General features: G+C 41.3%; 2 protein-coding genes across 7 annotated transcripts in view; both read left to right on the top strand.

Moving 5' to 3' along the window:
• The first annotated feature begins 96 nt into the window (after window positions 1-96).
• rxylt1 (ribitol xylosyltransferase 1) lies at window positions 97-5,548 on the top strand. The gene is made up of 6 exons (XM_061773341.1): window positions 97-324; window positions 424-609; window positions 732-834; window positions 933-1,247; window positions 1,901-2,071; window positions 4,292-5,548. The coding sequence occupies exons 1-6, from the start codon at window positions 180-182 to the stop codon at window positions 4,692-4,694; spliced, it is 1,323 nt and encodes a 440-aa protein (XP_061629325.1). The 5' UTR covers window positions 97-179; the 3' UTR covers window positions 4,695-5,548.
• A 158-nt stretch (window positions 5,549-5,706) lies between these two features.
• srgap1a (SLIT-ROBO Rho GTPase activating protein 1a) overlaps window positions 5,707-23,011 on the top strand; it is a 79,685-nt gene continuing 62,380 nt past the window's right edge. For 2 of the 6 annotated variants that reach the window (XM_061772387.1, XM_061772389.1), the window contains exon 1: window positions 5,709-6,283. In XM_061772387.1, coding sequence (XP_061628371.1) covers window positions 6,220-6,283 — 64 coding nt within the window. In that variant the 5' untranslated portion in view covers window positions 5,709-6,219. Of the gene's footprint in view, window positions 6,284-7,523; window positions 7,805-23,011 lie in introns of those variants that run through there. The other 4 variants (XR_009788401.1, XM_061772384.1, XM_061772385.1 and 1 more) reach the window with 4 other exon arrangements.

Below are 23,011 nucleotides of genomic sequence, written 5' to 3'. Positions count from 1 at the left end.
TTGACACGAATTTTATACGAATAGATATCGCTTCAATAGCTGTTTAAATACGTGCAAATTTTAGACAGGCACATCTTCACGGCGGCTATCCTCGTGATGTAAACAAGGGTCCTGTCACAAAAAAAAATGGAAGTTGAGATGCAGAATGGTAACATTAGCAAGCTTAGAAAGAGGGAAAAATGAAATTTCCGAAGAGAAAGTTGTTTCTTCTCATAATTTTTGCCTATGTAGCGTTTTCGCTATACGCTGCATACAACGTTTTCTTTAGCACTAAAGTCATATCCCGCGTTCACAGGGTAGAGAAGAAAGAATCAGGACCCTCAGGTATTTTCACCAAAAATTGAATCTACAAAAGTTTTCTTATAGTTACAGTTAAGTCCCAGTTAAATATTTGATTGCATCAACTGTCTGTTTTGTTTGCAGGGGGTGTTCGAGATGGCGGAGCTGCTCCATTTATTGGAGATGAGTGGAATCCGTGGGAGGATGAACAAGTGGAGTACAACTCCGCACTTAACAAAAAGAGAGAGGCCTTCAAACAGCATATGGCACGAATCGAAAAGAACAAACTCAAAAGATACAAGGTCCAGATCTGGGGTAAAGCAGCCATAGGTGAGCCATGTTTGTGCATAATTTCTTTCCGTTTAGCCTGTGAGACGCCAGTGTTAACCACCTTGTTGCTACTTCGCGTTATTACATTCTCTTATTATTATAATAAAGATTTTTTTCACCAGGACTTTACCTTTGGGAACATATATTGGAGGGACCCCTCAACCCTACTGACAAGATAGCGCAATGGAGAGAGGGCGAGTTTCAATCAAGTAAAATAGACTTCAAGTAAGAAATCACTGATGAATATTTAAAATGTTGTGAACACTATACCGCATTATGTAGACATTACCACAACATTGTTTCATTTACTCCTCCATCTTTAGTTTCTACACAGGTCCTGCAGTAGTCCAAGGTCATGTCCCCTTGGATATGAACAGCCTGGTTCTTGTTCTGAATGGTCGTGAACAGCAGAAGGTAGCGTACTCCACACGTTGGTTGGAGCACATCCGAGCTTTGGTTCAGTCCCGCACGGTGTCTCACGTGGCTGTGGTCCTGCTGGGCAATGAGCACTGCAACAATGACTGGATAGGGCCATACCTAAAGAGACATGGTGGATTTGTGGACCTGCTCTTTTTAGTGTATGACAGCCCTTGGGTCAATGACAGAGATGTCTTCCAATGGCCTCTCGGTGTTGCCACGTAAGTCGTTCTTTAGTTTACTGTTGAAGATCATAGAGTCTGGTATTAAAGCGTATGCATACATGTTATAAATAAGTAATATGAAACAAAAATAGTCATGCAACACATTTTATGTTCAAAGGGAACTGGGTGAATGCCCCAATCATCCATCCATCCATCCATCCATTCATTTTCTATAGCGCTACTCCTTATTTGGGTTATGGGTGAGCGTGAGGCTCTCCCACTGACCTTTGGAGAGTGGCTAGGTACACCATGGACTGGTCGCCAGTGCACATATACTCAAACCAGTCGCACTCACATTCATAACCCTATCAATTAACCTAACGTGCATGTTTTGGAACGTGGGAGGATGTCATGGTAGCTGGGGAAAACTCATGCAAACTCGAGCAGAACATACAAACTCCACACAAGAGGGCCAGAGCTGAGATTCACAGTGCTGCTCTGGTTGAGAAAATATAGCTTACATTGAAAGCAAAAAAAAAAAAGGACATTAACATCATTTATACCTTTCCTCCTTTTCGTTGCTTTGATTGACATTTACTTGTGTCCAAACATTGAATTGCCTGTCTATACATCATGCTGCACAATACTTGAAAATAATTTTCCATTTCAATTCAATCCACTTCGTCTTACATGTCATGTTTCCTGTGCAGATACAGGCAGTTTCCCATGGTCAGGCCCAATGGTGAGATGATCACCTCCAACAGGCCATATCTCTGCAACTTCCTCGGTACTGTTTACAAGAATTCTTCTCGGGAAACACTCATGCAGGTTCTGAAACAATCTGGCCTGGAGAAGGATTGTATCACCACTGCCAGGGAGAAGTAAGCCATTATGTTATGTCAGAGAATACTACTAAACACAAAAAAAGCATTTTACTATTATACAGATGGTGTATATTATGAGCAGGATTCAAAATTAACACTTGCCAGGCGCAAAATGTGTGTAAATTTTCCGTTGGGTGTGTACATCTCGGAGGGCTATCTGTGACATGGTGAGTAAATGTTTGTACCATATAAATAATGTTTTTTTTCGTCTTCATTTTGTTGGATTTCTACTTTATGTTCCTCTGCTCTCTGCACCTACAGTATATGAATGATGCGCACATACACAAACATACCTACGTAATGTAAACAGAAGCACATGTGCCGGACAGGCTAATTAGGTCGCGGGAATATGTGGAGATTTTTAGCAGGAGTCGAGCGGCCACGGCGACACCTGTCCCTCGCGGCCGTCCACAATACTTCCCCGCCGAATGCGAGCCGCCGCCGACCTGCCAAAGAGCACCGAGGCTGCCGGCTCATGAAGCGAATGCACATTCAATATGCACAAATAACTCCTGCCATCAAACTTGGGATGCGAGTCTGAACTAGGCATCGAAGGACACAACAACTAGCAGATGCCGTGGTATGGACCAATCAGAGCCAATGTTTCCATATTTCAATTAGGGGATGTGAGCGATCCAATCGGGGAGTACAGAATGATCCCACTGAGGCTGTAATGCCGTGACACAAGGACTGTGTCAGGAGCAAGAGCCAGACTTGGGACTGTGAAAGCCAGTGGTGTCGTTAGGCCTTTTTTAGAAAAAAGCAAAACAAAAACATTTATAAATTGGATGGGAAAAAAATGTAAACAGTTAGTGTGTTGTGAGCCAAACTCATGTCATTAGACTGTATATTGATCATGTATTAAGTAAATGTTAGCTTTTTATGAAATTTTATAATACTGTTTTATTGAAATAAAATGTCTAAAATGATTTAATATTTTGGCTGGCAAAAAATATGCTTGGCCGGTGGATTTTTTTCATCCACCAGCCAGCTTGACCGGTGAGCCAAAAAGTTAATTTCGGACACTGACAGCCGAGTGCGAAGCGGTTGGGATGAGAATCAGCACCTCCAAATCTGAGACCATGGTCCTTAGTCGGAAAAGGGTGGCGTGCCCTCTCCAGGTTGGGGATGAGATCCTGCCCCAAGTGGAGGAGTTCAAATATCTTGGGGTCTTGTTCACGAGTGAGGGAAGAACGGAACGGGAGATCGACAGGCGGATCAGTGCAGCGTCTGCAGTGATGCGGACTTTGTATCGATCCGTTGTGGTAAATCTACGTTCCTACCCTCACCTATGGTCACGAGCTGTGGGTCGTGACCGAAAGAACAAGATCCCGGATACAAGCGGGCGAAATGAGTTTCCTCCGCAGGGTATCTGGGCTCTCCCTTAGAGATAGGGTGAGAAGCTCGGTCATCTGGGAGGATCTAAGAGTAGAGCCGCTGCTCCTCCACATCGAGAGGAGCCAGATGAGGTGGCCGGGGCATCTGATTCGGATGCCTCACGGACGCCTCCCCGGTGAGGTGTTCCGGGCGCGTCCCACTGGGAGGAGACCCCGGGGACGACCCGGGACGCGCCGGAGAGACTACGTCTTTCGACTGGCCCGGGAACGCCTCGGGATCCCCCCGGAAGAGCTGGATGAAGTGGCTGGGGAGAGGGAAGTCTGGGCGTCCCTGCTAAAGCTACTGCCCCCGCGACCCGACCTCGGATAAGCGGTAGAAAATGGATGCATGGATATATATATACAGTGTACAGTGATGAATAGGACATTTCCTCACTTAACCCATTACAGTAGTAAACACAGCAAGCACACAGGATTAGTGACACACTGGAGTAGTGAGCACCCAGGAAAGAGTTGGGGGATTTACCAGCCCTAACGTTGATACATAATTGTTATCAAATTCAGTTCTCTTAAACCTGCAATTTGATGCCCAAGCAAACAGTGTCACAAACTGAGCTACTGTTGTCAAAGCTAGTGTTCCGTTTTGATTCCCACCGCTTGAGAGTCATTTATTCAACATTATGTTTATTATTTTTCATTGTCGTTTGCATTGGTGTCGCAACTGGACTGCATGACCCTGAGAGCTTTGTACAATACTGTGATACTTTCAAATTGGTCATTACCCTATTTTGATTTTAATTAAAATGGTTACTTACAAAAAGGCAGTCTGACTAACATATGGCCTTTACTATTTACTTTTTCTCTGCCCCTGTACCTCAAGATGGCTCCCCCAGGAGACAGAAGACAGTCTAAAGCGTTATCAAACTGCTCTGGCCCAGAGCGACCTCACGCTCTGCCCCGCTGGTGTCAACACGGAATGCTACCGCATCTACGAGGCCTGCTCTTATGGCTCAGTGCCTGTGGTGGAAGATGTATTGACACCTAGGACCTGCGCAGCTGGGCACAGCTCTCCACTGCGCCTCCTGAAAGCAGCAGGAGCGCCCTTTGTCTTTATTAGTGATTGGCGGGACCTTCCCGCTATTCTGGAGAAGGAGAGAGGAATGAGCCAGGAGCAGAGGGTGGACAGGAGGAGGAGGTTACTGGAGTGGTACGCCACTTTCCGTCAGCAAATGAAGGAGAGGTTCACTGAGGTCATAGAGGAGAACTTTTTCAAAAGTGGCTGATTGTGTTGCTTAAAAAAATAACATAGGTGACAATGATTTAATTTTGTCGAAAGTGGAAAATATGTTGATTGCTTTCTTCTGTGGTGAACCTGGTGATTATCAGTATTCTGTTGTGTGCAGTTTATATTCTGAATAATATGTATTTTGTGATTTGTGAGTATCTGAGACTTTTCTTTCTTGTTTATATATAAATGGTGGTGGTTATTGCATGTCCAGTGGTGTAGAATTTATAGAGAAAATGATGTTTTTGTAAACCGAGGTCCACATATTTCAACTACATTTTATATCTGTTTGTATGAATTTAATTGATTGATTTTGTGTGCGTGCGTGTGTGTGTGTGTGTGTGTAGAAAACGCAACAACACAGCAGAAGAAACAGAACAACATTGTCAAAAATGGTACATAAGTTATTTTGTATTGTGTGTTCAAAGTGGAGAAGTGGGTATTGCATGTTTAAATTATTTTAGTGTGTCTATTTATTTCCGTTGCTATGCTGCATGGATATATTTTTTTGTCAGTGCAATAAAATACTGTTTCTAATCAAGCCATCCATCCATCCATCTTATAATATATAGCATTATGCACGTGGGAGCTGGTGTTTTTCTGATGGTTTAATGGGAATTGTATATCCTGCAGATGGCGCTAGGGTCGAATTTATATTGGAAGTAAACAGTTTGCCTCTGAATACAATGCTGGGTCTTGTTAGTAAATGTCACTCTACTATTTGATGAGCACATGCCTTTCTACATTTCCTGAAGCCATTTTACACGTTGCAAATGTTTAATTGTTAATATTGAGTTGAGATTGTGTGTACTGTACTATTTTTGATATGCAGTATTAAAAGTTTTGTCGATGCACGGTCTGAGAGAAAATGTTTTTACAGGTACATTTCATTGCATGACATGCAAGTATAACAATGTGACCAATACGTAGTCTTGAATTGTGTGTGCGTGTGCTATCCCTCACTCCCTCCCTCCTGGTTGGCTCTGGTCGCTGCTTGTGCTGCAGTCGGCCTGCCTACATGTCTGCCTCAAGCCTGCCGGGAGTTAGGAGGGGGAGAGAAACCTTCCAGGGAGAGCGAGGCAGGGGGGGAGGAGGTTTTTGCGTGTGAAAACCGGACATGCACTCCAATACAAGTCGACTTTATAGCAGACTGACGCAGCTTTTTGGGCACTACTTTTCTACGCGGTGCTAACTGCGGATGATGCTCCGCTACGTTGCCCCTGAAAACTTACGTGATTGTTTTTTAAAATTTTCATTTATTTATTTTTGTCTCCCGTAGTAGCGAGAGGCTGCATTTGGAGTTGTGCGAATCTCTTGGTTGGAATAGGATTACGCGTGAAGGAAGATTATCGATGAATAAGTCAGCGTTTTCTCCTGGGAACTTAATCATTTTGTCGCACGTCCTTTCCTTGTCCAGTTTGGGATGAGTCGCCTGTTGTAACCCGTCAGCTTGTTGACAAGCAGTTTTTAAACATAAAAAAAAGAAAAAAGAAAACATTCTCTTAACAACAAGCGGACATAAGATGTCGTCGCCGAGGTTTAAAAAGGATAAAGAAATCATCGCGGACTACGAGAGTCAAGTGAAAGGTAAGAGGCAACTGGAATATTTGGTTTATAACATGGTGTTAACGGGAGGGCTAGAAAAACTGCAGCCAAGCTAGTTCATCGGTGAGGCGTTAGCTCGTGATTTAAAAAGTTTGGAATGTATGACCGGCGGTAGTGCTTTTCGACAGAGACACGTGACTACTACTAGCCGGTGTGTTAAGACTAAGTATCTGGTGAAAGCAATTTAAATTGAGTGAGCAACGCTAGCAAAAGGTAAAAAAAAAAAAAAAAAAAAAGGTGTAATTGTGCACTTATTATCCTCAAGGCTGTTTTCAAGTATGCGTTTTTTATCAGCATTGTACACTGGTGAGAGAAAAATAATACATGTTAAGGCAGAACATGAATGAAGGAAGATTCGATGTATTGCTCAGGGGCACTTCTGAGAAGTTGGTGCTTCTTTGTTTACTACAGTTGCACAAATCCCAAACGCTTATGCCGATAATTTAGTATGCTTTAAGATCGTATGCAAGGATGCCATTTACAACCCCCACTTTGCTTGCTGAGTAGGTATGACTTATTGTCACATACAAATAGACTGACACAGGAAAGACGCATTGGGCTGCTCCAGGGCAGCCATAGGGATTTGGCTTTCAGCCAACCAGATCTGTGCTTCTGTGCAAGTTGCATGCCACAGAATCACATACAGTGGAATACAATCCCGTCTCGGTAGCTGGTAACTTCCAAATTGTTTGCGTTTCAAAATAACGTTCACCACAAAAAATGGTGGAAATAGAAATAATCTTTTCCAGGGAAAAAACACTATCATTAAACCTTTACTTTACTGTACAGGCAATGTTAGCATACTTAACTGACATAAAAGTGTCAAAATAAGTCAACCAGTCTTAATACGCTTTGTGTCCTCATCATGTATTTAATGCCCCTTGTTGAAGCAGGTCTTTGTTTTGTATTTAATGGTGCAAGCCAAAGAAAAAGCAAGGCACAGACTCAGATATTTATCCTTTAATGGTCGCTTAGGTCTCATGTGACCTTACCAGTGCATCTTTTTGTGTTGCGAAAAAGCAGACTCGCATCCACATTTATTTTCTTTGTTGTTTGTTGAGCTGATTTCTCCATCGATATGAGGAGGTCTCACATGATACCACGCAAATTCTGGCCAACTTCCAAATTGTATGACTTCAGGGGCATTCGACTACAGAGGTTCCGCAGTACTATTCACTTCCCTCGCTCTATGTGTCCATAAGTTGAGCAGCCAAGGGGGAGGTTGGTGGGGTCTAAAGTGAGCCATGCTACTTGAAGAGTTAAAAGATTTGCCTGGGCAAAAGACTCTCATTTGTAACAAATGTTAAGGCCCCCCTTCTCTGCTCACCGCTATGATGACTAAGGGCTGTAACAAGGAATGATGAACAGTCATAGGGGATGCTGAACTAGGAATGATGATGGGAAAGTTCCTATTTGTCATGCAGTATCAACGTGCTGCTCAGAATAGCTCTTGTTAGAATGAAGACAGCTAAACTCTTTTTATTAATCCCCTAAGGGGAATCGGTGAGTAAATTGTTTTGTTGTATTGATGTTGCAATTTAATTCTGATGCCAAGCCTTGGCATGGCTTGCAAACCTACCTTTGAATAATTGTTTTATGGCTAAAGTAAAACATCGCAGGCCGCGCAAGCAAGCTGGATACACTACTCAACATCTTTTTTTTATAATATAGTTGGCCTATGATTATTGATCTCAGATTAGTTTGTTTGAAGATTGACACAATCAGTCAGCTTTCATTTCAATCCAACATTTGAAATATTAATTGGAAAACAGTATTTGCAGATGTAATACATTTAATGGATGAGGTAGAGTAACAATATAGACCGATGTTTGCATAATATATGTTCTGGTACACACAGTTGAACTACAGTTGTTGAGTGTTTAAGTTTAAATTTGATTATCAATGGGCAGGTTAGATAAATCGAGTTACTGACTGGCTGAACATTGTCTCATCTTGTACAACTGGAACCAAGTGTGACCAGTGACTAAATTGCCCCATGTATGGTTCCACTAAACCAAGGTTTCTTGATATTTTCAGATCAAGAGCCAAATTAGTAATTGAGGCGCTAAACTTCGTAAACTATATCATGTAATGCCATAACATAAGCATAATCAAAGTACATTAAAACAAATCAAAAAGCCCTAATTAAAGCGTGTACCTGCTTGATTCGTAAAACAGCTTCCAGCATTTTGCTATGTAAATCTGTGATACAATGCATATTGACCCATAACATAATTTTGTTTGGGAAATTCTGCCCTAAAGGGCATAGACAAAGCGCATCAGAGCAAGCCTCATAACTCTCCTGCTGTCATGGGTTAAATCCAAATGACCCATTTTGTGCAAAAAAATAAATAAAAAATTGGCGACCAATTCAGGGTGTTACCCTGCCTCTTGCCCAGAGTCAGCTGGGATAGGCTCCAGCATGGCCGCAACCGTAGTAAGGATAACCGGTACGGAAAATGGATGGATGGATGGTTCTCTCAGTTGATGCAGAATATCTGTATCTAGATCTAATGACTGCTGCAAACTAAAAATTACAAAGACTGCTATGAATGATTCTGTTTACATAAGGCTCTTGATTTAATTGTGGTACAACTTTTTATGAGTTGCAGTGACATTACCCAGTGTGGCATCTGCAGTGGAGCTGCTTAACCATAGTTTGAGAGTATTAAACAAATACTGCTTGCTCGAGATGTTAAAAATAAGCAACCTAGAAAAGCATACTCTGTTGCACTTGTTCTGACAGCCATTATTATGTCACTATTTTTTGAATGAAGAAATGTGTGCGGAGTTCAAATAAGCTTAAGAATCTAACCAGCAACATATTTACATCAAAAGTTTTAACATTCGATTCATTAAAGCTATTTTAATCAAGGGACAAGATGTGATGGCTCCATCGCTTTTCTCATGCAAATATTTTTTCCCAGACCAACAACACTATCCTTCTTAGAAAAATAACTAATAAGAAATATAACAATATCAACAATAATAAGAATAAGAAGAATCTGTGGTAACACTGTATTTTCAGGAAGTTACTTTTAAAATACAGGGAGAGATCCGATTTTTGCAAATTTCTGAGTGAACTATAAACCCCAATTCCAATGAAGTTGGGACATTGTTTAAAACGTAGATTAAAAACAGAATACAATGATTTGAAAATCATTTTCAACCTGTATTCAATTAAATACGCTACCAAAACAACATATTTAATGTTTAGACTGATAAACCTTTTTTTGGGGTGGTATTCACTCATTTTGAATTTGATGCCTGCAACACATTCCAAAAAAGCTGGGACAGTGTGATGTTTAACACTCTGTTACATCACCTTTCCTTTTAACAACACTCTATAAGCATTTGGGAACAGAGGACACTAATTGTGGAAACTTTGTAGGTGGAATTCTTTCCCATTCTTGCTTGATGTAAACCTTCAGTCGCTCAACAGTATGGGGTCTCTGTTGTCGTATTTTGCACTTCATAATGGGCCACACATTTCCAATGAAAGACGGGTCTGAAATGCTGGCAGGCCAGTCCAGCACTCGTACTCGTACTATACTACGAAGCCACGCTGTTGTAACACGTGCAGAATGCGGCTTGGCATTGTCTTGCGGAAATAAACAGGGATGGCCCTGAAAAAGATGTTGCTTGGATGGCATCATATGTTGCTCCAAAACTGCTATGTACCTTTCAACATTATTGATAACTTCACAGATTTGCAAGGTACCCATGCCATGGGCAGTACCACACTCCTATACCATCACAGCTGGCTTTTGAACTTTGCACTTATACCAATCCGGATAGTCCTTTGGCTCTTTGGCCCAGAGGACACAACGTCCATGATTTCCCCCCAAAATTTGAAACGTGGACTTGTAAGACCACAGCACACTTTTTCACTGTTGTCAGTTCGTCTCAGATGAGCTCGAGCCCCGGGCCCAAAGAAGCTGGCGGGGTTTCTGGGTGTTGTTGATATACTGTATGGCTTGCACTTTGCATGGTAGAGTTTTAACTTGCACTTGTTGATGTAGCTACAAATTATGTCAACTGACAGTGGTTTTCTGAAGTGTGCTGAGCCCACGTGGCAAAATCCTCTACACAATGATGCCGGTGTTTAACTCAATGTCACAGGCATTCAATGTTGGTTTTTGGCCTTGCCGCTTATGTGCAGATATTTTCTCCAGATTCTCAGAATCCATTGATGATATTATGCACCATAGGTAATGAAATCTCCAAATTCCTTGCAATTGTACGTTGAGAAATTCTGTTCTTAAACTGTTGGGCTATTTTCTCACGTTGTTCACAAAGTGGTGAACCTCCCCCCATCCTTGCTTGTGGACAACTGAGCCTTTTGGGGATGCTCCTTTCATACCCAATCATGACGTTCATGACGTGATAGCTGTGATAGGCTCCAGCGCTCCCGCGACCCTTGTGAGGATAAGCGGCTCAGATAATGGATGGATGGATGGATGTTCATCAGTTTGAACATTAAATATATTGTCTTTGTAGTGTATTCAATTTATTATAGGCTGAAAAGTATTTGCAAATTATTGTATTCTGTTTTTATTTATGTTTTGCAAAACGTTCCAACATCATTGGAGTCTGGGTTTTTAGGACAGTATAGTATTCTGAGGCTGCTGTTATTTCTTACGGACAGGATGCGTAACTGTTGTGTTGAAACAGCAGCATTAGTGGCTTATAGTGTAATGTGTTGTGTTTACATTGCTTTCCAGGGGTGTCAAACAATTTTTTCTCAAGGGGAACATCATAGTTATGATTTCCCTTAGTGGGCCGTTATGACTGTGAACCCATATGAATGAATTATCATCTCGTATAATTACATATACGTAACAAATTGATGGATAACTAGTTTTGAAATCAGAAGCCTATAAAAACAACTATTAATAAATGTATTTTAAAAGGGGGATTGGTACCAACAAATGCTTGTAATATCTCAACGTTATTACAAGGGAAGATAATTTGCAATTTTGATATTTTCGCAAGAAACATGAAGTCGATGCACATGATTTGCTTCCGCGGGCCAGATAAAATGATGCGGTGGGCTGGATCTGGGCCCCGGACCACCAGTTTGACACCTGTTTGATATTATTCATCTGTTGCAGTTTATTTTAAGCAATCAGAATTGTGCATACAGTGACATACATGTCCTTCTGTTAGCAGCCATAAGTGAAAAAGGGCAAAGCGGCTATTCAGATTTCTCCAAATGCAGATTTGATGTCAGATACTCGCTGTTTATGGTCTTGAGGTCATGACATTGTGGCAGCACCCCTTGAGCTTCTGACGGGGGTTCACCCCCATATGTTCATGAAGCCTGCCCCTTTTGACCTGAATTCATCACTGTTGAAATCAAAGCCAGAGCCTCTGTAAACTCAGAAAGTGCGCTTCAGTTTCCATAGAGGTGTATAAAATAAATAAATTTACAATTTGCAAAAGTGCTGATGAAAGGAAATAGTTTATTTTCTTGTAACCGGGCCAAGGGGCATAAAAGCTTTGATCCCAAACTTGGAAAAACTGCAAAAAACTTTGGGGTCCTTAAAGGATACTGTTTTATTTGTTCAGGCCTGTGTAAGTACAGTAGGTTATGTTAAGGTGAACTATTGTCATTCTTCTGTTGCTGTATTTTTTTTATTTCCAAAGTTGTAGTTTCAAAAAAATTTAATTGTAGGCTTGTGTGTGTGTGTGCTGTGCACTGATTTTTCTCTCAAGTGCATGCCTCTCTAATAACTGAAGCTTGTGTCATGTCAAGCATAATTCAGCCTTGCAAAACTTCAAGTTCATGTTACTTTCAGTTTAAATGACAGAGCAACAAAATGCTCTTCACATAAGCCAAAGTTGGTTTACTGTTGCACTCCATCCTTACAGCCTCCAAGAGGTGTTGATGGCGCTTAGCGGTAGATGGACTAATGGAATCTTGACACCTCCTGAAGCACTTCATCAGAACATTACACACACCACTCAGACACATACCATCTCTTTTCACCATCCTAGAGTCTTTAACTGTCTGAGTTTCTTTAGTGCATTTCCAGCTTTTGGTATGGCATTGGGCGTGGGTTCTCTGTGTACATTGGTGGTAAATGATGTGGCCACGCATCCTTTTTGCAGCTTTAATGAACTCTGCTGAACCAATCAAAGACTCACTATCCCCGCTGTGCTTTTCAGTGAAACCACAAAGGCCACCCAGACATTGCTGCAACCCTCCCCCATTAAATCCCCCCTGTCCCAAAAGGGGAAAAATGGTCACTTCAATAGCCTACGCAGAGGTTGTGCAACGTCACCATAAAAGCTAAGCCACCATCATGCAGCATGCTTTTAAAACAGAACACATCAACGGCTGCATATTTACAGGAACTTCATAAATCAGGAATTCAGTTATAGGGTTGTTGCCATTTTGACTTAGCTACTCTGCAATTTCAACAGCAGAAATCCACTATTTTAGTGCTCATTGTTGAACCTGGCAAATGTTTTGTCAGTACAAACCACTGGTGTGACACTTGCTGAAGAGATTGTACTTGTGAAGGAATGATGTCAAGTCTGGGAGGTATGTACACCGGCCTTTCGAAATGAGTTTGTCCATTCATCATATTATGGCGTCGTTGCTTCCTAGTCTCTCTAATACCAGGTGGCAGGCCAGGGAGAGGGATCCCTGACGTGTGCGGTAATGATCAGGATATGATTCAGTGTGGCTTTCCATTAGCTAATAGAAAGTACAAACCTGACAATAGAATGGACCAGTCTTGGAAAGAAAGTGAACAGAAAAAATAAAATAAGGAGAGAAATTAACAGAAAAGGGAGGGTCGAATCAGGATTCCGAGAGATTTTCTTTGCTACTTTGAGGACAACTTTAATTCCGTTGAATGGCTTCAGGACCTCACGCAAACGGAGGGACAGGAAGGCAGACAGACACAGTTTGACCATCAGGCCATGCTGCTGCCTGCCACCTAATAGGACTGGATTAGTGGGAAGGAGATTGGGGGAAGGGCATGAGAGGGTATGAGGTCAGTGTGAGAATAAGTGAAGGCAGAGGTCATAAACACGGACTTGTTTTAATCTGCATCTGTGTTCAGCAAATTCATCTGCTACATATGATGTCTTATGTGTACTGCCTGCTATCTTATAAAGATGATCAGAAATGTGCCACAAGCAACATTTCTGACTGCTTCTTTTTTCCAGAGTTCATATTAACAATATAACATTTGTTGCAATGGTAACAAGGTTTTTGTGTCATGGGTTTGAGAGACCCCAAAAATCAGTCCACAAATTTCCAATTTTGTTTCCTGGATCAACACCATGGGGAACAGGGCTATTTTGTAATGGGGATTAGTTTTTCTACAACAGGATTTGCTTGAGGTGCTTTTTTCTTTTCTTACAAATCTGCACGCTGCATATTATTCTCATAATAAAAGATATTCTATTACACGTAATATAACTGAAACTGTAAGGTCTATCCTGTTAACGTTGCGCAACTTGCACATATTTATCTTGCTTATTCTTGTTCTGAGCTTCTAAATAGAATTAAAGACTAACATTGTGAGAAGCCACCTTTTTTACTCTGCCTTTTTGTTTGAACGAAGACACTTTTTTTTACACTTGAAGATACTTTTCAGGTACCGAGTGATGGTTTGAGCTCATTATTGCACCAAAACAAAATTAAGACATGAATATTAACAATATTAAATAAGTGCACTGCTGTGGGCACTCATCCTATCTGATCCAGGAATATCACTTCACAACCTTTCAGTTTTATCTGGTTGGCTTTAACACAATTTACACAAAAGGTTAATTCATTAACAATCAATTACTCCTTGTACACTCTGTCATCATGTAGCTCTCAGCCATCCTTAAACTTGTGTGATTGCAAGTTTAATTTACTGATCTTGTGACTCTCCTATTTCCCCCTCCCCTGTTTTCCCTTTCTTCCACCATGATCTTATGAACTGAGTGATGGTGGCATTGTGCGGGCTCCCTTTATAATCAATGACCAAAGACCACCCTGTGTGGAAGACTGCTATGCTGGCTGGCTTGAAATTGGGTTTCGTGTTGTACGAAGCAATAATAAAAAATGGAATCTCAACTGACTGTTTCAACCATTGGGTATCTTTACCATAGATTTATTGCTGCTTAAATCTAGGAGACTACCATTTTACTGGCAAAAATCATTGCTTAACCTTCTCAGAACTTCTAAGACAAAATCAAGGCTCCCACAGGGTTGCAGGATAAAAGCGGCATACACAAATCCCGGTGTGCTGCTATGCCTCATGTACTAAGTACTAGGTTTGCTTTGCTTCAATTCATGGATATGTGGATATAGGATGCTGGGAGTCAAAGAGAAAAAGTGCACCTTTTGGTCTTGGATCTGTCAACCATAATCCACTCCTCCAATTGCCAACAGTCATGCATGGTAAAACTTTGAGTTCTTCTGGGACTCTCTCTCTCTCTCTCTCTCTCTCTCTCTCTCTCTCTCTCTCTCTGTAACTTTCAATGTTTTTTTCCCCCATGACAAACCACTAAAATGTATATACACGTTGGTGGCGCAGCTATTATTTTCATTGGAATTTGTTATGGTCTCTCAGCAGGATTACTCAAACGCTTGAGTGGTGTCTTGTATATAATGTGGATTTTGCATTTCTGAAAATTTTCCATTTTACGTCCCTATTGTGCAATGCTGGCCAGCTGTTTCGATGAGTAACAATCATTTTATTGTCATTGGCTGTCAAGTCATGTAGCTATTATGCAATAAATGAAAAGAAGGCTGACAACAGTGTCCTTTTCTGTCATTGTAGGATATAAAATAATGCAAAAAGCTGTCAACAAACGTGATAGCCTAATTGTTATTAACTAACTGCATTTTATAATCTTGTATCTTGTGGTGTTTAGTTCAGTGTGCCCTGCACCCCCCCTTTCACAGACTTGCTGTTGGCGACTCTTTGTCCAGGACTACTTGACCTTTTGGTCACCAAACCCCTGACCTCTGGGCCGGTCCTTGGTTTTACCAGCGCCCCGCTCTGTCTGTGTTTTATTTTTTTATTATATTTTATTTTGTATGTCTATCTTTTGAAAATTGCAGAAATGCATATGAAGTCTTCAGGGTTTTTGTTGCAATTTAGACGTATTATTATGGTTACAATTCCATGCAAAATAAAGTTTGTCTCGTAATATCAGGCAGGGTATCTAAAAGCCAGTGTAACACATCATTTTTGTAAAGCCCAATAAAATCAGTCACATCAAATCAATGACCTTGCCTTTTAGGATGAACATTTACACATTGAGGAAAGGAGTATAAAAGTCATGCTGCTAATGATGGAGTGATGAAATATGGGTCAATACAAAGTAATTTAAGTTCTATAGCAATACAAATGACGTAGATGTTTTTATGTTTAAATCCTGTCAGGGACTTGCATGTACTCTATGCGGTTGCAAATCCAGCCATCCATTTTGCATAACGTCTGTTCTGTTCAATGTCACCAGGAAGTTAGAGCTTATCCCAGCTGATATAGGGTGAGGGACTACATCCTGCATCATTCACAAGTAAATCACATTACTGACGCATTCAGACAGGCAATCATTCACACTCGCTTTCACACCTGCTGGCAATTTAGAGTCTCCAATTAACCTAACATAGATGTTTTTTGGACTGGGGGAGGAGCACTGATCACCTAAAGTGAACTCACACAAGCATACGCAAAACATGCTAACTCCACAGTCCCCAAAAACCTTCTTGCTGTGAGGCATTAGCACAAACCGCTCAGTCACAGGGCTGCCAGAGTTATGACTTGCCACTTGGAAATCTTTGTACTGTCAACTGTCTGTGTTGAATTTTTTAGTATTATGTAGTGCAGTTCTTTGCAAAGGAGCCTCTGCATATTCCTGACAGCCCATCTTATGTTATTTTAATAGGAGTGACGTGAAACACAAAGCAGTTAGTTTTTTTACGACAGACTGGTTGGAAATAGAATGAGCACCGTATTTTTCGGACTATAAGGTGCACTATCAACGAACGGGTCTATTTTCATACATAGGGCACACCGGATTCTAAGGCGCATTAAGCGAACCAAAACAGTCAGATAAGTCACTTATACACACACCATAATATTATGTTGAAGCGCAGTAAGTATTACTCCGCGAGACTCCTCACTACGGTAGCCATAATGCTCCGACAATTCGGCTTCGTAGCTTAACCAAAGTCATACTAAAACATTTTGACAGATTTTCGAGCGCCGTGTATACCACATAAAATCGGTTCGAGGTCAATAAGCACAACCAGAATTCATACATATGGCGCAGTGGATAATAAGGCGCACTGTCAATTTTTGAGAAAATGTTAGGATTTTAAGTATGCCTTATAGTCCGAAAAATATGGTAAGACTACTGGCCTAATCTTGAAAAATAAATCTTTGTATATTTTTTCTTTTTTTGCTTTATTGTCCATTCTAATCAGGATATAGTACTATATTACTTAATCGCTGTATCTGTGTACCCTAATAAAAAAAAAAAAAAAAGTGTGTATATTGACTTTTCAGCTTGCCCACATCCACTGTGGACATGCCTCATACACTATCGCTCTCTTTTTAATCAGGCCATGTCAAGGACACTGCCATCTCCCTGAGGGGTCGTGTGTTAGTGGAATATCTGGTGGTATGATGCGCAGCAACCTGCCTGGGTCTGTGCCACATGCATAACTCTGCTTTAGTCTCACACACCGTTACAAAAGGCTGGGCTCCTTCCCCTGGCTCTGTGGGAGACTGAAGAGAAAAAGGCCTAGTCTTGCTCGTTTTCGTGGAACAAGACAAAGAGCACTGAAAGCTGAGCTGCCTGGTCTTCTCTGGCTTTTTTTCTTCTCCTCTCTCTTTGTGCATTGCTCTGAGCAGCTGCCCTCAAGTCAATCGCATTCTCTAGCTGTGGCTCGGTAATCCTAAAGCAATGAGTGGATTTATGTGGCGCTTTGGTCTATGAGTATAACTGGGATTTAGTTTTTACCTGTAGAGTCTTGTCAGGGTTGTGCTCATGCTTTAATGATTACGAAGGCCTTTAATAAGATGCTATATGACAATTTTTTTTTTAGTAGAAGACATGTCACTCCTTTGCCTGGGAGTCATCTCTCAAGTTGGCTGCTGGTATTCAGAAAATGGGAGATGATTGCCCGTTCAAGGCTCCCTGTGGGTAGGTGGGAGAGGATAACAGCATGTAACTCTGTCACTTCCTCCATAGTGGCATACTATAATTATGTGGAAGTGTACCCTTTGAGAAGTTTCCTTGTTCTCTCTTCTTCTCTTTCTCTGTAGTAGTTTGTGTTAGAGCTGATCATTCAGCATTTTGTGGCCTCCGGTTCCCCGAGGAAAAAAATAAGTCGTCATTGTGGATATTCCCCAAGGCTTAGTTTTCACTGCAGATAGCTTCTGAAAAATCAATTAATGCTGGCTGCGCCTTGAAGGGGACTGGCTGAGCTGCAGCGTCTGCACACAAGGTGGGGGTCACTCAGTCTGAAATCTGAGCAAGGAGAGAAATGTGTGTTGGATATTCGTTGTTGCTCTTCAAAAACAAGGCATGTTGAGGAAAAGGCTACTAAAGTTTACTTCATTAATACCAGATAAAATAAAGGTCTGTCATTATTGTTTGCATTGTAGCATAGTCATCTTTATGACAAACATGCATTTATCCTACCAAATGTCTTGGTCAGGAAATATTTCTGAGCTGATTTAAAGTTTGGGGAGAGAAATGGAATATTAATTTGTAACACTTTATAGCATCAAATTTAGCTGCATTGCAGCAGCCTCTCACGACCAAGGCAGCTTCATTATTATGCCTTCTTGGTGCAGTTTTGGCTCGACAGATGTTGTGTCAGACGAGGGGGGAAATCCCCTCTCCCTTTTTAAGGTAGTGTTGAGCTGACAGATTGGTGATTTACACTAAAACTAAGTCAAATGTGATGTTTAAACAGGGCATTTTCAGATTTTTCAATGGCGGCGTCCGCTGGAGCCATCTCATCCTGGGCCGCACAGAAAGCAATTCGCGATTCCGATTCTTTTAGGGGGCTGCGTCAAAAAAGTTTTAAAAAGTGGTTAAAATAAAGGGTGTCCAAATTATGAACATCCATTTTCTTAGCAGCCCGCAGCATAGACTAAAATGAACATTTGAATCAAGGTTCTTTATAACCAGTATCAATATCAAACATATGAACTAAAAGCCAATGTGTGCGGAATTACCGTATTTTCACGACCAAAAGGCACAGTCTCAGTTACGGGGTCTATTTCTGTATTTAACACATACATAAGGCGCACCGTATTATTGGGCACAGGCATGGTAAAACATACGCTAGCTTAAAACATACGGTAGCATGCATGGACGCTAAAGCAATGTTTTTAAAAAGGCAGCGGGAGCGAAACTGATTTCGGTTGTACTTTATTGAAGTATTTAACAATGTACTCACGTTATTTTTTGATCAACCCTCATCCACAAATCCAAGTTCTCAATCAAACACGCCGGGTTCCCTCTCGTCATTGTCGGAGTCAGTCTCGTTGACGTGCGCCCTGTTTACACGAATGTCCAGCGGTTTCGTCAAGCCTCCCGGAATGATGGCAAGCTCCGAGTTATTGCACTCAGTCGAATGGTGACTGTAGAGACGCTTCTCCCGGCTGTTCTTTGCTCATTAATCCATTGCCCGAGTCTTCCAACTCGGGCCACCTTGCCTTGTTTCCGCGTTTTGTTTTTCTTTTTTTTTCGCGGAAACTCAGCTTCGTCTTCTTGACTTGGCGAAGCTCATTTTCCTGCTTCCTCGAGTTGGTCTTCCAACTTGGGCCACCTCACCTTGTTTCCGCGTTTTGTTTTTCTTTCTTTTCCGCGGAAACTCAGCTTCGTCTTCTCGACTTGGCGAAGCTAGTTTTCCTGCTTCCTCCACTTGCGAACCATGGATTTGTTGTTCTTGAATTCTCTCGCAGCTGCGGCTGCTCGATTCCCATGTTCCTCAGCGTGTCAAATAACTTGCAGTTTAAACTGTCTTTACCCTCCTCTGTCACGCGCACCCTCCCCCCTTTTCGTCCACATACTGTCCTCAGTCAAGTCCGCCTTCCTCTATATAAGCAGCGTGTCGGCAGGAAATGCTCCCAGTCAGTCAAGCGGAGCGCTCATTAAAGTCACACAACAACATTTACAGATTTTGGAACTCGGTGCACACATAAGGCGCGCCGCATTATATTATATATTTTGGAGAAAATGTAAGACTTTTAAGTGCGCCTTATGGTCGTGAAAATACGGTAAGCCAGTTGACTTAATATTCATTAATTAATGTTTCAGCTAAAAGTTAAATATAGCATTGTTAAAATAGTTATTTTAAGTGGTGCATAGCTGCCCCTGTATTCTGTTTCATCACGTCAAATGGCTTATATGTTGCAAGTTCTGACTCTTATTTTAAGCTTGTAGCCTTTTATTTTGAAGGATACGCACCGGAACTCAGCATTTTGGCACGAAAAGTTTTTTTCTTTTCTTTTTCTTTTTTTAATTAAATGATTTGATTATTTTCATTATTATTATTTTTTCTGTCCAGTACATGTGTCGTGTGTGCACATTGGTCATAAATGAGTGGCGATTTAGCTCTGCCAGCAGCTTCTTTACAGATAAGTTTTTTTTACTTTGGGGAATGAAGAAGTAGAGTTACAAATGAGCTCACGAGAAGAACTAAATACAAGCAGTGATGTTCAGATAGAACAGTGGATTCAATTGTTTGTTGTGGATTGAACATTGGCTCCTTTTATACAGAAAGAACAAAGCAGGAATGTCAGGCTGTTGGCACAGGGGACACTGTCCAAGGCCTACCTAGATGTTATAAATTGTGTTTACAAGCGGGCGGCATGCTTTCTGAAATCATCACATACAGTACTTGGATTGCATTGCACCTACTCTTTCAAGTTTATCTTAACTAGCCAACTAACCTGATCGTAGGTATACAGTATATTCTGATTTTCTCTAACATTTTTATGCGTTTGCAGCAAGGTCAAATTAAATACATTTAATGTAACCAGAGCTAGTCAGAAATACTATGTTATTAAAGTTAGTGAATGTTGCCCCGACACTAATATCCTAATCATTCCCTCTCCCTCTCCCATTCTTAGAGGAGGCTTGCAGTATATGCCCTCGCTTCTGGAATTACAGGCCTGGTCTTGAATAGTAGATTTGTCTCTCCCAGAATCCTCTAGCTCCTCTGCTGGTTTAACACTATCAAAGGCCCAGAAACCACACATCCTTTAAAGGCTCTGTTTTTTGTGGCAAGGTAATGGGAGGGGTATATGTAGCAAAGAGGGCTCATTATTTAGACAGAAAACAGAGGACCAGTGGATGCTGTTTTTCTTTGCTGTTTAGTTGGTAAAGCACAAATAGAAAAGGAAGGCAGATGTTTCCCATCTGGGTTTATTTTCTGGACGTGTAGTATCTGTTCTCCTTTGCTAACTTGTGCTTTATTGTTGCTCTTTCTGTCTCTGGCACAAAGGAGATTCTTTCAAATGTAATCTCACTGGCCCAACCGCAGAAAGGAACGTGTATGATACTATCAAAATAGTGGTAATTAGTCTATGAATTACGGCTAAGGATTCATACGGTTTATTTTATTATAAGGTTTTCTTGCTTTAGGATACATGTGTGTTTGCTTTTTAAATAGAGCAAAGCTGCTTCACTGCTGTTTTGCACTAATCAATCACTTACACAGCTGTAAAACATATGGTTTGGCCAAATTCCAATTGATGTGGAATGTATCACACAATAAAGCAGAAAGCTTACTACGTGATTGGCTAAAGTGATTGGCTCTGACTGGTTTGAATTGCGAGATCAAAATGTTTTTTTTCTGGTTGTGTATTGACGTTCTCCATCTTTCTAAGTGACGCTTCAACCATATCTGTGTAAATCACGACCTTGTCTATCGAGACTGCTGGTAGGGATTCCAGCTGGCTTCTGAGCCAGGATCTGACTCTGGTTGAGAGGAGGGGTGCACCCTGAACTGGTCGCCAGCCAACTGCAGGGCACGTATAAACAAACAACCATTCGCAATCACATTTACACCTATGGGCAATTTAGAGTTTTCAATTAACCGACCATACATGTTTTTGGAAACCAGAGTACCCAGAGAAAACCCACACAGGCACGGGGAGAACATGCAAACTCCACACAGGCGAAGCCGGATTTTGAACCAGGGTCCTCAGAACTGTGAGGCAGATGCCCTAACCACTCGTTCACCGTGCCGCCACGTTAAAATAAATTTAATTTAATCAAATTTAGCAATCTTGAACACACCCATACAGACTTGAGGATAGCCCCAACAGCTTCTGGTGCCTTTAGAAGCCTATGATATAAGGGATGGGAGACCAAACTGTCCCTTATGAGTAAACGTAAAAAAATGCATACTACGTCGGGGATGATAGGATATCCCAGAACTTGTAAATGACATGACATGAAGCAGACATGAAGGGCCTTTCACATTCCCTGTTACCTAATAACTGCAGGTGTACTCTTGTTAAGGTTTTATTGTGTGTACTCATTTATGTGCTTTTACAATTCCTCCTCTTCCCAGTGGCAATTATATCCCTCAACAAACAGTTCTTACTCACGCAGTTTAAGGTAATAAAAATGTAGATATTTTTTCAAATCCATACTGGCATGCTGCAATTATAATTGTTTTCCCCTTGAGTGGAAGTTAGTATTCCTTGAGTTGAAAGCTTGTTGACTTTGATAAAGATCCTTCTTGAGTGATGCTTGTTTTAATTATTTATCTCACCACCAATGAGGTTTCGCAGTATTGTTACCCAAAACAAACATCTAAACTGTAAGAGCTCAGGGCTTGTTACAGCCAAGACTTGACCCGAGGCCAGCTTTCTTGAGAATAAGAGGCTTCCTTGACATTTGAGTTTGAGCCCCTTTATCTCGCTCATCACTTAATATCTTCAACCAAAAGCACAAACGAGGGACAGATGTCTGAAAGGTGTTTTTCTTCTTCAGTGCATATCTACCTTTTTCAGGATGCAGCGAAGGAAATATTGCCCACGTACGTAACGCTGGCAAATCAAAATTGCCTGCGTCAAAACTCAAAAGCCCTTCCTGATAAAAGTTAATGTGAGCACGCTCATTAGGCCGTGTGTGAACGGTGTTTTTCAACTGCTTCGTAAAATGCTTCAGTCCGCAATCCAGCTGCTGCTCTCCGCTCACGGGCTTTCCCAGCTGCGGGGAGCAGCGCATTGGGGAAGACAAGACCCGACCTTGTTTGTCACTGAATTGAAGCATGCATATTTATTACCGCAATGTACGTTTGAAGTGTTGATGGATAATTTTATGGAAAAAAAAAAGTGTCCTGCAATTCATATTAGTTCTTGCAGCTAGCTGCCTTCTTCATCAATGCACGAGCGTCTTGACTTTGGTTGTCATGCCAAGCGACGACGGCACTGCCTCGAACCAGGGCCGTACATAGCTAGCAAGTCATTTGCGGGCCCAAGGCAAACATAGTCAACCCCTCCCCCCATGTTATATAGACCACTTTTTCCTGATTTTGAAATCGGTTCCAATTATCTGACAGCTAAAGTTAGCCTACTAATATTTACCACCAAAGATTTGGAATATTAATGTTTTGTCTTCAACTAAAAAGTTTGAATTTGAGAAAATTCTACAGAAAGTCTTTAAGATCATCGTTAATAAAAAATTAAACAAGTGAATCAATTTAACCGACCG

Source organism: Phyllopteryx taeniolatus, chromosome 5 (assembly GCF_024500385.1).
Source record: "Phyllopteryx taeniolatus isolate TA_2022b chromosome 5, UOR_Ptae_1.2, whole genome shotgun sequence".
Taxonomy (NCBI): domain Eukaryota; kingdom Metazoa; phylum Chordata; class Actinopteri; order Syngnathiformes; family Syngnathidae; genus Phyllopteryx; species Phyllopteryx taeniolatus.
Note: the sequence above shows the minus strand (reverse complement) of the source record. Positions and strands in the feature narration are given on the sequence as shown.

What these genes read in the sequence shown, in the direction of transcription:
- rxylt1 (XM_061773341.1), top strand. Translation starts at nt 180, where the DNA reads ATGAAATTTCCGAAGAGAAAGTTGTTTCTTCTCATAATTTTTGCCTAT. An exon ending in GAAAGAATCAGGACCCTCAG is followed by an intron (nt 325 to 423) that starts GTATTTTCACCA and finishes TTTTGTTTGCAG; the next exon opens with GGGGTGTTCGAGATGGCGGA. An exon ending in TGGCCTCTCGGTGTTGCCAC is followed by an intron (nt 1,248 to 1,900) that starts GTAAGTCGTTCT and finishes TTTCCTGTGCAG; the next exon opens with ATACAGGCAGTTTCCCATGG.